This window comes from Myotis nattereri (assembly GCF_964212035.1).
Source record: "Myotis nattereri genome assembly, chromosome: 11".
NCBI classification, from domain to species: domain Eukaryota; kingdom Metazoa; phylum Chordata; class Mammalia; order Chiroptera; family Vespertilionidae; genus Myotis; species Myotis nattereri.
In genome coordinates, this window is record NC_138086.1 from 7,546,748 (window position 1) to 7,561,108 (window position 14,361).

The window sequence follows — 14,361 nt, forward strand, 5'->3', positions numbered from 1 at the left end:
CACCAATCTTATTCAACACTAGAGGCCCGGTGCACGAATTCGTGCACCAGTGGAGTCCCTCAGCCTGGCCTGCTGGGATTGGGCTGAAACCTGCTCTCCAACATCCCCCGAGGGGTCCCGTATTTTGAGAGGGTGCAGGCAAGGCCAAGGGACCCAACTGGTGCACGATCGGGGCCAGGAAGGAACCATGGAAGGGCTCCAGGGCGTGTATGGCCCCATCTTGCCCAATCCCAAACAGGGAGATCAGGGCTGACAGGGAGGGATGCGGGAGGTTGGCCAGCTGGGGAGGGGCTGCAGGAGGGCTCCAGGGTGTGTCCAGCCCATCTCACTCAGTCCTGATCAGCCCAACCCAAGCAGCAAGCTAACCTACCAGTCAACTGGCCCCTGGTGGTCCGTGAGTGGTTGAGCAGCCTTACCATATCATTAGCATATTATGCTTTGATTGGTTGAATGGTTGACCAGTCTACTGGACAACCAGATGACCAGACACTTAGCATATTAGGCTTTTATTAGAGAGGATAGTACTGAGAGTCTTAGCCACAGTGATCAGTCAAGAAGAAAAAATAAAAGGCACAAAAAAAAAAAAAAAGAAGAAGAAAAAATAAAAGGCACCCAAATTGGAAAAGAGAATGTAAAACTGTCATTATTTGTAGGTGACATATTGTACATAGAAAACCCCTAAGACTCCACCAAAACACTACTAAGTTTAATAAATGAATTCTACAATGTAGCAGGATACAAAATTAACATCTAGAAATTGATATTTTTATACACCAATGAACTCTCAGAAGGTGAAACTAAAAACAAACCTATTTGCCAGCCCAACAACAACAAAAAAAGATAACTTGGAAAAAACTTAACCCAAGAGATAAACAACCTGTACTCAGAAAACTGTAAGGCACTGAAAAAAGAAATAGAGGAAGGTATAAACAAATGGAAGAGTATACTGTGTTCATAATTAGAAGAATTAACATTATTAAAATGGCCATATTATCCAAAGCAATCTATAAATTCAATCTATAAATTCAGCAACTCCCATTAAAGTATCAACAGCATATTTCACAGATCTAGAACAAATACTTCAAAAATGTATATGAAACCCAAAGAGACCCTGAAGCCGCAGCAATCTTGAGAAAGAAGAATAAAGTAGGAAGGAGTACAATACCAGATATCAAACTTATACACTACAAAACCATTCTAATCAAAACAGCCCGGCATAAGAACAGGCATATGTGTCAATGGAACAAAACAGAGAACTCAGAAATTGACCCAAGCCATTACACTCAATTAATATTTGACAAAGGAGGCAAGAACAATGGAATAAAGATAATCTCTTCAATAAATGGTGTTGGGAAAATTAAACAAGTATATGCAAAAAAAAAAAATAAATAAAATGAAACCACCAACTTATACCATACAGGAGAATAAGCTCAAAATGGATTTTTAAAAAAACCAAAAAAACTTAAATGTAAGTCGTGAAAAATCCTAGAAAAAAACATAGGTGGCAAAATCTCAGAAATCTCTCATAGCAATATACTAGTACTTGCAGATACATCTCCTTGGGCAAGGGAAACAAAGGAAAAATCAAACAAATGGGACTACATCAAAATAAAAAGCTTCTGCACAGCAAAAGAAACCATCAACAAAATGAAAAGGGATTCCACTGCATGGGAGAACATATTTGCCAATGATATATCTGATAAGGGGTTAATTCCAAACCATATAAAGAACTTAAACAACTCACCACCAGGAAAGTAACAATCCAATTGAAGAATGGGCAAATGACCTGCATAGACACTTCTCCAAAGAGGACATAAAGATGTCCAAGAGACAAGTGAAAAAAGACTCAAAGTCACTGACCATCAGAGAGATGCAAATTAAAATGACAATGAACTATCAACTCAAACCTGCCAGAATGGCTAGTACAAACAACAACAAAAAAAAACAAGTGCTGGCGAGGATGTGGAGAAAAGTGAACCCTAGTACACTGCCGATGGGAATGTAGACTGGTACAACCACTATGGAAAACAGTGTAGAGTTTCCTCAAAAAATTAAAAATGGAACTGCCATTTGACCCAGAGACCCCACGTTTAGGAATATATCCTAAGAAACCAGAAACACCAATCACAAAGAATATATGCACCTCCATGCTCAGAGCAGTGCTATTTACAATAGGTAAGATCTGGAAACAGCCCAAGTGCCCATCAGTAGATGAGTGGATAAAAAAGATGTGGTACATTCACAAAGTGTAATACCACACAGCTGTACAAAAGGAGGATCTATTATCCTTTGAGACAACATGAAGGGACCTGGAGAGTACTGTGCTAAGCTAAATAAGCCTGTTAGAGAAAGACAAGTATCACATGATCTCACTCATATGTGGAATCTAATGAATAAAATAAAGTGATGAACAAAACAGATCCAGAGACATGAAAGTATGCAGTAGACTAATTTCAGAAGGAAGGGGGCAACTGGGAAGAGTTTAACCAAAGAACTTACACACATATATGCATAACCCATGGACAGACAATAGTGTGGTGGAAGCCTGCCGGGAGCCGCAGAAGCCTGAGGAGTAGATGGGGGTAGGGTGGAGGGGTCTATAGGAGAAAAAAGGGGACATCTGTAATACTTTCAACAATACAAATAATAATTTTTAAAAACGAATTCACCTTCACAGGAAAAAAACACATATGCAAATCTGTCATTGTAATACACCACCTTAACAGAGTAAAAATAAAAATCATATGATCTTATCAATAGGTGCAACAAAAGCATTTGAAAAAGATGCAACATCCATTTATAATTAAAACACTTAATAGAATGGGTATAGAATACAAGTACCTCCAAGAAAAAATAAACTTACCTCAACATAATAGGGGCTATCTATGGCAAACCCGCAACTTGTGTACTGAATATTGAGTAGCTGAAAGCTTTTCCTCTAAGGTTAGGAACAAGAAAGGATGCCCACTCTCACCACTGTTATTCAACATAGTATTGGAAGTCATGGCCAGAGACATTAGGGAAGAGAACGAAATGAAAAGCATCCAGATTGAGAATGAAGAAGTAAAATGATCACTTTTTGAAGATGACATGATGTTTCATATAGAGAACCGTAAAAACTTCACCAAAAAATTACTAGAAATAAATACAGTAAATTTGCAGGACACCAAGGCAATGTATAAAAATCTATTATGTTCCTATATACTTACAATAACATTTCAAAAAACAAAACAAAATGAAAGAAAAATCATTTGCAATTGCAACCAAAAGAATAAAATCTCTAGGTATGAACTAAACAAAGGAGAGAGAGAGAGAGAGAGAGAGATCAGCTGCTTGCCTCCTGCGCACATGCCCTTGACCAGGAACTGAATCCCGTGACCCTTTAGCCCTCAGGCCCACAGACTGACCACAGTGACAAACCGGCCAGGGCAGGACCGGTCCTTTTTCTTTTCTTTTTTTGTTTTGCTAGCAATGGCGTAACTCTTTCTTTAAAAAAACAAAAAAACAAAACCTTTCAGCCTTGGGAGTTAAAACTTTGCTGTTTAACAGCCACTGCCACTCGCTGCTGCCAAGCAGGGCGCAGGGAACAGGGCAGGCACAGCTAGGAGCAGTGCTCACAGAGCAGCTCGCAGCCCTCAGCCCTGCAAGTCTCTGCACCGAGCTGGGCGTGGGCGGTCCCCCCCTCTCCCGGTGCCCTGCTTTCCCTCCCGCGGGCCGGGCCCCACCTCCTCCACGCAGGCGGCCAATCCCAGTCGGCTCCGGCCAGTTCGCGGGGGCAGCGGCGGACGGAGCCGGGGAGCTGCTGGAAAAGCGGGAGCTTTGCGCCCAGGAGCAGGTAAGGCACTTGCAGGGGCGTGGGGGTCTCTGTGGCTTTACGGACCCCACCGGGCAGCACCTGGAAACAATGCCAGCGGGAGACCCGCGCTGCCAGGAGCGGGCGGCCTCGGCCTGGAGCCTCTGGTGCAGCCCTCGCGTGGGCCTGGCAGCCTGGGATCGAGGCGTCCTCCCGGCTCCTAGCGGGTTTGGCTCAGTGGAGAGAGCGCGGGCCTGCGGACTGAAGGGTCCCGGGTTCGGTTCCAGCCAAAGGCAAATGCCGGGTTGTGGGCTCCATCCCCAGTCGGGGGCGTGCAGGACGCAGCCCATCAATGATTCCCTCTCATCGTTGATGTTTCTCTCTCCCCCCCTCTCCCTTTCTCTCTGAAATAATAAAAATATTAAGAAAAAAATGGGTCTTTCCACATTAGAAACAAAAAAAAGACTTGCTCCCCCAGGGAAGCACTTTCTAAAGTAAACAAAAGACAAACTATTTGAAAAATTAAATCTATATTTCATTTACAAAATGTTTATGGTTTGTTCTTATGTAGACATAACTCAGTTGCTGTGTCCTTGTATAGCCTAGGTCAGGGGTGGGCAGCCCCTGGCACGCGTGCCAAATATGGCACGCCAGTAACTTTTGCTGGGACGGGAAACCCTCTCTTTTAATCTTCCATTTACAATTGTGAACCCTTGTTTTCAGTGATGAATTGTTTTTTATTTTTTTTTTTAGTGATGAATTTTGTTAAGTCTCATAATAGGAGTAGCCTGGTGGATGAAAGTAGTAGCTTGTGCATATCTCTGAAGGTCACGAAATATAAACCTGATGTAAAATCTCTGTCATCAGTGATGCAGCAGCAAAAGTTCCACTGATAATATCGAACAGAGTCATAAAGTTTTCTGTCGGACTATCAGTGTACATGTATACATTAAAAAATAAATGTATTTTTCATCATCATATACTGTTTTTGTCGCTTGAATGAATTTTATTATTTCTTCAAGGTTCTTCACATACGTACACCTGAAGAGATATCAAGTAGGTGTAACATGTTCTCAAAAAATTAGGGTTGGCATGCAGAATAGTTTTGAGTCAGAGATTTTGCTGGTTTTGGCACGCACTCACAAAAAGGTTGCCCACCCCTGTTAGTATTTTGGCATTTTGTATATACACTTCGGGAGAAGTGTCTATTTAGGTCCCTTGCCCATTTTTTATGGTATTGTTTGTCTTCCTTTTGTTAAGTTATATGAGTTCCTTATATATTTAGGAAGTTAACACCTTATCAGATGTATCATTGGCAAAGATGTTCTCCCATGCAGTGGGCTCTCTTTTCACTTTGTTGATGGTTACTTTTGATGTGCAGAAGCTTTTCATTTTGGTGTAGCCCATTTGTCTATTTTCTCCTTAGTTTCCTTTGCCATGGGAGCATCTGCAAATATATTGCTATGAGAAGAGACGGCTGAGATTTTTCTGCCTATGTTTTTTTCTAGGATTTTTATGGTTTCACGACTTACATTTAGGTCTTTCATCCATTTTTTAATTTATTCTTGTGTATGGTGTAAGTAGGTGGTCTAGATTCTTTCTTTTCTTTTTTCTTTTTTTTGCATGTACCTGTCCAATTTTCTCAGCACATTTATTTAAGAGACTGTCTTGACTCCATTGTATGCTCTTCCCTCCAGTGTCAAATATTAATTGAGAATAATAACCCAATTTTTGGGTTCTCTGTTCTGTTCAATTGATCTATATTCCTGTTCTTGTGCCAGTACCAGGCTGTTTTGAGGACAGTGGCTTTGTAATATAGCTTAATATCTGGTAAAGTGATCTCTCCAACTTTGTTCTTCTTTCTCAGGATTGCTGCAGCTATTTGCAGTTGTTTTTTTGTTGTTGTTTGTTTGTTTGTTGTTGTTTGTTTGTTTTTTTGGTTCCGTATAAATTTTTGGAGAGTTTGTTCTAGATCTGTGAAATATGCCATTGGTATTTTAATAGGGATTGCATTGAATCTATAGATTGCTTTGGGTAGAATGGATATTTTAATGATATTAATTCTACCAATCCATGAACATGGTATATTCTTCCACTTGTTTATGTCTTCTTCTATCTCTTTTTTTCAATGTCCTGTAGTTTTCTGAGTACAGGTCTTTTACCTCCTTGATTAAATTTATTCCTAAGTATCTTAATTTTTTGTTGCAATGATAAGTGGGATTTTTTTTTAGTTTATTTTGCTGAGAGTTTATTATTGGCATATAAAAATGCCATTGATTTTTGGGTATTGATTTTATATCCTGCTATATTGCCAATTCATTTATTAAATCTAGTAGTTTATTGGTGGTCTGTTATGTCATCTGTGAATAATGACAGTTTTATGCCCTCCTTTTCAATTTGTATGCCTTTTATTTTTTCTTCTTGTCTGATCACCATGGCTAGGTTTTCCAGTACTATCTTGAATAAGAATGGTGAAAGCAGACATCCTTGTCTTGTTCTTGTTCTTAGGGAAAAGGGTTTTAGTTTTTTCTCATTGAGTGTCATGATGGCTGTAGGTTTGTCATATAAAGCTTTTATTATGTTGATGTATGATCGCTCTGTTCCCACTTAGAGTTTTTTCAAAAAAGACTATTGGATTTTGTCAAATGCTTTTTCTGCATCAATTGACATGATCATGTGATTTTAGTCTTCCAATTTGTTAGTGTGATATATCACATTCATTGATTTTCAAAGATTGTACTAGCCTTGCATCCCTGGAATAAATCCCACTTGGTCATGGTGTATGATCTTTTTAATGTATTGCTGGGTCCGATTTGCTAATATTTTGTTGATGATTTTAGCATCTGTGTTCATCAGGGATATTGCCATGTAATTCTCTTTCTTTGTAACGTCTTTATCTGGTTTTGGAATTAGGCTAATGTTAGCCTTGACAAAAGAGCTTGGAAGTGTTCCTTCCTCTTGGATTTTTTGGAATAGTTTGAGGAGGATAGGTGTTAGTTCTTTGAATGTTTGGTGAAACTCCCTTGTGAAGCCGTCTGGATCAGGGCTTTTATCCTCAGAGTGTTTTTTTAACGCTTCAATTTCATTTGTAGTTATTGGCCTATTCAGGTTTTCTGATTCTTCCTGACTGAGTTTTGGAAGGTTGTATTTTTTTAGGAATTTGTTCATTTTGCCCAGGTTGTCCAGCTTGTTGGAATATAGTTGTTCATAGTGTTTTGTTGTTGTTGTTGTTTTTTACAATCCTTTGTATTTCTGTGGGGTCAGCTATTCCTTCCCCTCTTTCTTTTCTGATTTTGTGTATTTGGGTCCTCTTTCTTTGTGTCTTGATGAGTCTGGCTATATGTTCATCCATCTTGTTTATCTTTTCAAAGAATTAGTTCTTGGTTTTATTGACCTTTTGTATGTTTTTGTTTTTTGTTTTTTTTAGTCTCTATGTCATTTATTTCCACTCTGATCTTTATTTCCGTCCTTTTCCTTACTCTGGGCTTTTCTTGTTTTATTTCTAATTCTTTAAGTTGCAGGGTTAGATAATTTATTAGAAGTATTTTTTATTTTTTGAGGTAGGCCTGTAATGCTATGAACTACTCTCTCAGGACTGCTTTCATTGTGTCCCATAGATTTAGGGTTATTGTGCGTTGATTTTCATTTGTTTCCAAAAATTTTTTCATTTCTTTCTTGATCTCTTTGGTAACCCACTCATTATTTAATAACATGCTATTTAGCCTCCATGTGTTTGAATGTTTTGGGTGTTTTTTATTGTAGTTGATTTCTAGTTTTGTGCCACTGTGATCTGAGAAGATGCTTAATATGATTTCAATATTCTTGAACTTGTAGAGACTTAGTTTGTGTCTAACATGTGGTCTTTTTAAAAAATATATATTTTTATTGATTTCAGAGGGGAAGGGAGAGGGAGAGAGACAGAAATATCAATGATGAGAGAGAATCATTGATCGGCTGCCTCCTGCACACCCCACACTGGGGATCAAGCCCGCAACTTGGGCATATGCCCTGACCGGGAATAGAACGATGACCTCCTGGTTCATAGGTCATGCTTAATCACTGAGCCATACTGGCTGGGCTGTCTTTGAAAATGTCCCATGTACACTTGAGAAGAATGTGTACACCCTATTGCCTTAGGGTGATATGTTCTGTAAGTGTCAATTAATTCCATCTGATCTAGTATGTCATTTAGGATTACTGTTTCTCTGTTGATTTAGATCTTTATCCAATGATGTCAGTGGGGTGTTGAAGTCTCCTACTATGACTTTATTGCTGTCCATCTCTCCTTTAAAATCCTCCAGGAGATTTAAAATATATTTTGATATATGTTTACCAGAGTTACTATATCCTCTTGTTGTATTGGTCCCTTTAGTATTTTGAAGTGGCCTTTGTTGTCTCTTGTGGCCTTTACTTTGAAACCTATTTTGTCAGATATGAGTATTGATACCCCAGTGGTTTGTTGTTTGTTTTTTTCATTACTATTTGCCTGGAAAATTTTTTTCCATCCCTTCATTTTCATTCTGTATGAGTCTTTGGTTTTGAGGTGAGTTTCTTGTGGACTGCATATTTATGGGTCATGTTTCCTTATCCATTCATCTATTCTATGCCTTTCCTTTTGATTGGAAGATTTAAGCCATTTACATTTAAGGTTGTTATTGATAGATACTTATTTGTTGCCTTTCTTACTCTTTATATCTTTATACCTGTGTTCTTCTCTTCCTCTCTATTTCTTCTTCTTACACCAGTCCCTGTAGCATTTCTTGCAGGGCTGGTTTGGTGGTGGTAAATTCTTTTAGCCTTTTATTGCCTGCGAAGATGTTTGTTTCACCTTAGATTTTTTTTAATGATAGCCTTGGTGGATAGAGTAGTTTTGGGTTCACTCCCCTGGTTTTCATTACTTTGTATACTCCATGCCACTCCCTTCTGGCCTGAAGTGTTGCTGTTGAGAAATCAGCTGACATTGTACTGGGAGTTCCCGTGTAGGTAACATTGTGTCTCTGTCTCGCAGCCTGGCAAGGTGGGCATCTCCTCTGTATTCGGGTAGCCTTGGTCTCAGGGGACCAACCCTGCATGGGTAAGTAGTGGGTGATAATGTTCCAAATCCATGAAACCCCAGTGCTATCCCTGCAGCCAGATGCTGGTAGCAGTGCAGCTGGATGGGTGGGGGCTGGGTGAACTGATGGCTGTACAGCGCCTTTGTTGTTTTGTTTTCCCAGTAATGGTGACTGGCATTCATCAGTGGCCTCTCCCTTGTATTTCCATCCAATATTGGGATTAGCCTGTCACTCAGGGAAAAATGTTTCTCCTGTACCAGTTCTCAGGTTTGTAGATAATGTGCTTTGCAACCTGACTCACTGATACGGCTTCTTCTAGGGTCTGCTTCTGTCTCTGGGGAGATGAGTGGAGGCGGCTCTGGGAGTGTGAGGGGAGGTTCTTTCGCTTTGTTTTCTGTCTGGAATGACAGATAACTGTGGCCGCATCTCTGTGCTTTGTCCCTGCCTAGGTTACTGGGTTCAGCTGCACAAAGTACTGGCCACTCCCACAAAAATACTCACTGTATCAACTCCCAGCTGAAGGGAGAGCCAGTGGCAACCTGATTCCTCTCCTCTCTGAGTGTGTCCTGCAGTGAGCTCCGTGCTGGGAGCTCCAGGCTGCCTCCCTAGTATCATCTCAGCTCTTCTCCCTTCCCATCTCCCTAGTTTGCTTCCACTTGCCCACCTGCAGATGTTTATTTTTAAAATTTTTTATTGAATTTATTGGGGTGACATTAGTTAATAAAATGATATGAGTTTCAGTGTACAGTTCTATAATATGTCAACTGTACTTTATGTTCACCACCCAAAGGCAGGTCTCCTTCTGTCCCCATTTATCATCACCTCTTTACCATCTTATTACCCCTTTCCTTCTGGTAATCACCAAACTGTTGTCTGTGTTTGTGATTTTTTTTTTTTTACTTAATCCCTTCAGATGTTTCAATGTGACATGTTGTGTATTGAGCAGGGAATTCTTTGTTGAATTATAGCTGTTCAATTTGTTGAAACCTCAAGGAGCGAGCCCATGGGGACCTCATATGCCACTATCCTTCTGGCATCCAGTGGTGACTTTTTTTTTTAACTTTCGGGTAAACCACTGCAGATTGACCTGCCATTTGTCATGGTGTAGTAATTCAGGAAATTACTCAAGATGACTCTTCTCCTCCTCCTCCTCCTCCTCCTCCTCCTCCTCCTCCTCCTCCTCCTTCTTCCCCTTTCCCTTTCCCTTCCCCTTCCCCTTTCCCTTCCTCTTTCCCTTTCCCTTCCCTTTTCCCTTCCCCTTTCCCTTCCCCTTCCCCTTCCCCTACCCCTTCCCCCCCCCCCTCCTCCTCCTCCTCCTCCTCCTCCTCCTCCTCCTCCTTCTCCTTCTTCCTTTTTTAAGAACAGGTTGCTCCTAGGGAGGCATACCATATATTTCTAGATAGGAATAATTATTAATGAATCCTAATTTAATTTATAAATATTATGCTATCATAGGCACAGTCCCAGTGGATTAATTTTGGGATAACATGACAAAGATGTTCCAAAATTAATCTAGAAGTATGAGCAAGCAAAAATAGATAAGAATACTGAACAAGTTAATGAGAGAACTTTTTGACCACTTAAACATTAAACCATTGAAATAAACAAACAAACCTAAATTTTCTTGTTGTAAGTTTGGGTCTCAGATCTTTCAGAATATTTTAAAATGTAAAATAAGACTCTCCCAGGGTTCTTTTCAAACGTTAACTGGACTTGACAGAACAGTGGGAAGATAGGGAGAGAGGTGGGATGGGCAGGTAGCATATAGAACGGTAGAGCAAGACCTCATCTGGCTTGGGCTTGCTGCCTCCCTTGACAGTGCCATCTTATTATAAGGGGAGTTGAAATATAATAGAAGGAGAAAGAGCATGGAAAAGATTTGGGCAGGATACTGCGTTGAATGTGCTTCCAGGTAGTAGACCACTGATAGCTAATACATTAGAATTTCTAGGTAGATTCTTTTTCATACATGTTTATCTCTCCAAATTGTTTTTTGTTTTCTTTTGTTTGGCTTTTCCCAGATTCTGTTGGAAAGCAGTAAAGTTCATAAGTAATGTTTTGTAGACTATATTTCATTGGAAAGCTTTCCTGAAAGTTCTCATTAGAAAAAGAAGGCAAGCAGTAGTAATCTTTCTGCAAAGACAAAGGACACAAAGAAATTTAATGGTTTCCTTCTTAATGTGTTTTTGTTTTGTTTTGTTGGTTTTTTGGTGATAGAGACAGAAATAGGCAGGCAGCAGTAGAATTGTTAGGTCAGAGGTTGTGTGTATTAGGACTTTTAATAGATGTTGCTAAACTGCCCTCAGTAGAGATGGTACCCACCTCTGGGCCCCCAATAATGTCAGAGAGTGTATCTCTCCCCCCACTTTGACCAGCACACTGTGGCACACATTTTGGTATCTTTCAGTCTGATAGAGCATCTTGGTGAAATAATAATTTGCATTCAGTTATCATGACTAAGGTTGAGCATTGTTCAACCTATTTAAGAGTCACCTGAATTTCCTATTCTGGGAATTCAAGAACACATAATAGATGAAATAGACCTTTAACCCTTTTCGGTCCAATGTCGAGGCTGACTCAACAGACCAGGTGCTAGGAGCAGGTCCAACGTCGAGGCTGAGGTTGACATCGCAAACCGGTTCAACATTCAATCACGTCAATTAATTTGGACCAGACTGTTTGAGTTCCAAAAATAAAATTGGACCTCAAAGGGTTAAGGTGTAGTCCAACTGCTCAGCCTACAAATGAGGAACCTGTTTGTCCATGGTCATTTGCCTAGTCTTTGACTGAAGCAGAACCAAACACACCAGGGCTCCTAGTTATTATAAAAGCTCTTTGGGTGACAGTAAGGATTTGTAAAGGTCTCTGTGGCCGTCTGGGGTTTGTTTCTAGAATTAGAAAGTCTGGAAATTACAGTGAATGTCACAATGACTTGACTGTAAGGACAAGTGTTTTTAGCCACCCTGAACTTCAGGTACCTCATCTGTAAAATGGAGTTAAGGAATTAATGCTAGTTTTTTTGTCAAGGTCTCAAGGATTAGGGTTAATGTATATAAAGTAGCTGACACAAGTAGGCTCACCACTGTTACCACCTTCCTCATATTTGTGCATTTCGTTTGTTTGTTTGTTTAAATTAAGGCAGAACAGTTTTTATTTTTATTTTTTTATTGATTTTACAGAGAGGAAGGGAACAGGATAGAGAGTTAGAAACATTGATGAGAGAGAAACATCGATCCTACTGGGGATCGAGCCCGCAACAAAGGTACATGTCCTTAACCATAATCAAACCCCGAACCCTCAAGTCTGCGGGCCAACGCTCTATCCACTGAGCCAAACTGGTTAGGGCTATTTGTGCATTTTGCTGTCTGACTTGCCCACTCTCATTTAAGCTCCAAGGGAGACTATAAATCATCACACCCGTACTGACTCCCAGAGATTTGAGACGAAAGATAATTCACTTTATCACTCTATTTTTTAGGGTTTGTCTTTCAGCAAGGTCCCTTTTTCAGATTTCCAGGAGACAGCAAAAGCTTCCATATTTCAAACGGAAAGAGCTATGTGTGGGCCAGGTTTTAACCCACTTTTAAGTAGGAAGGAGAAATGGGAAAAGAAAAGGGAGGGAAATTCCTGAAAACATGTTATTTTAAAAATATATATATTTATTGATTTCAGAGAGAAAGGGAGAGGGAGAGATATAAACATCAATGACAAGAGAGAATCATTCATCAGCTGCCTCCTGCACACCCCACATTGGGGATGGAGCCTGCGACCCAGACATGTGTCCTGACTGGGAATGGAACTGAGACCGCCTGGTTCATAGGTCGACACTCAACCACTGAGCCACGCCGGCTGGGCAAAACATGTTATTTTAAACACACAGCCCAGATGATCATCTCAGCTGATATTAGGATAGCCAGTAGTCAAGGTATTTTAAATGGGTGTTATTTCACCATTATTATATATACTAATAAAAGGCTAATATGCTAATTAGACTGGACATCCTTCCGGACAAAGCCATGGTGGCGGGGCCAAGGCAGAGGCGGTTAGGGGTGATCAGGCCAGCAGAGGAGAGCAGTTAGGGGGATCAGGCTGGCAGGGGAGAGCAGTGAAGGCGATCAGGCTGGTAGGCAGGTGAGCGGTTAGGAGCCAGTGGTCCCGGATTGCGAGAGGGCTGTCCAAATGCTGGATTGCAAAAGGGATCCCGGATTGGAGAGGGTGCTGGCCGGGCTGAGGCCCACCCCCTCCTTCCCCCGCCCAGTGCATGAATTTCATGCACTGGGCCACTAGTTCATAATAATAATCACCATGCTTAAGCCTTTTTATATTTTAAAAGAAAATAAGATCAAATGCAGAGCTGGGTCCACAGGGGTTGCCACAGCCTTCCCTTCCCAGATGTCATGGAAGGCCTCTGCCCTCTCCCATGAGCTCTGAGCAGTCATTTTCATTATCATCTTGGACTTCTCCTTCAGATGAAAGAGCTGAAGAGGCATCTTTAGTCCACTTTTGTCAACTCTGGTTACCTCACTCATCCTGCCATTGCCTGCCCAAGTCTTAGTTAAAATAAAGTGGCATTTTTAACAGTTCTGAAAAATGAAGGGGAAAGTTAATTCTTAGGGACCTCTGCTTTACTCTCTAGTATTTTTCCAAGTGTGGCTCTCTGACCATCTGTACCTGATCTCTTGGATGCCTGTTGGAAATTCAGATTCTTAGCCTCCCCTCTCCTATAGACTTACTTTATCTTTTTAAAAATTTATCTTTACTGTTGAAAGTATTACAGATGTCCCACTTTTTCCCCATTGACCCCCTCCATTCCACACCCATCTCTACCCTCTGCCCCCACCCAAGCCTTCACCACACTATTGTCTGTGTCCATGAATTATGCATATAAGTTCTTTGGTTAATCTCTCCCCACCCACCTTCTGAGATTCATCGGTCTCTTCTATGCTTTTAAGTCTCTGGATCTATTTTGTTCATCAGTTTATTTTGTTCATAGTGAATCAGGATCTCTTGGGGGTAAATCCTAGAAATACCCATTTTCAACAAGCAGTTTTCAGGAGTACATTAAAGTTTGAAACCACTGTTATTCCTTACTAGTTTCTTATTTCTTTTCCTTCTTTCTCCTGTTTCCTCTTATCTTCCCCTTTTCTTTTCTCATTCCCTGCACACCTGTTTGCTCCCTGTTTCCGCCTTCTTAATGCTAAGGGTTCAGAGTCGCCTGTCGAGTGTTTCCTTCCACGACCCGCGTGGAGTAGGGTTCGGTACCTGAAAGAGGAGCCGCACAACAAATGAGAGAAAAAGACACGAGATAATTTTGCAATATTGGAGGTCCAGGCGGGCAAGTCCAACTCAAGGAGAGGGACTTCCTCCATGCTCAGGCCTCACCAAGCTTTTATTGATCTGGGATGCACCCATAGCATAGCCCTTAGGCAGGTGACCCCCTAGTAACAAGCAGACTAGCCCATCAGCAAGGATTTATATAATAATAAATGGGGGAGTAGTTTCAGCTACCACTGT

At 40.8% G+C, this 14,361-nt stretch overlaps 1 protein-coding gene across 6 annotated transcripts in view; it reads left to right on the forward strand.

The window, feature by feature from the left end:
- Positions 1 to 3,399: 3,399 nt before the first annotated feature.
- Positions 3,400 to 14,361, forward strand: part of BLVRA (biliverdin reductase A) — a 57,550-nt gene continuing 46,588 nt past the window's right edge. Inside the window, exons 1-2 of one of the 6 annotated variants that reach the window (XM_081101717.1) lie at positions 3,738 to 3,835; positions 8,802 to 8,867. In XM_081101717.1, the coding sequence (XP_080957843.1) occupies positions 8,864 to 8,867 (4 nt within the window). In that variant the 5' untranslated portion in view covers positions 3,738 to 3,835; positions 8,802 to 8,863. Of the gene's footprint in view, positions 3,836 to 8,801; positions 8,868 to 12,762; positions 12,773 to 14,361 lie in introns of those variants that run through there. The other 5 variants (XM_081101720.1, XM_081101718.1, XM_081101721.1 and 2 more) reach the window with 5 other exon arrangements.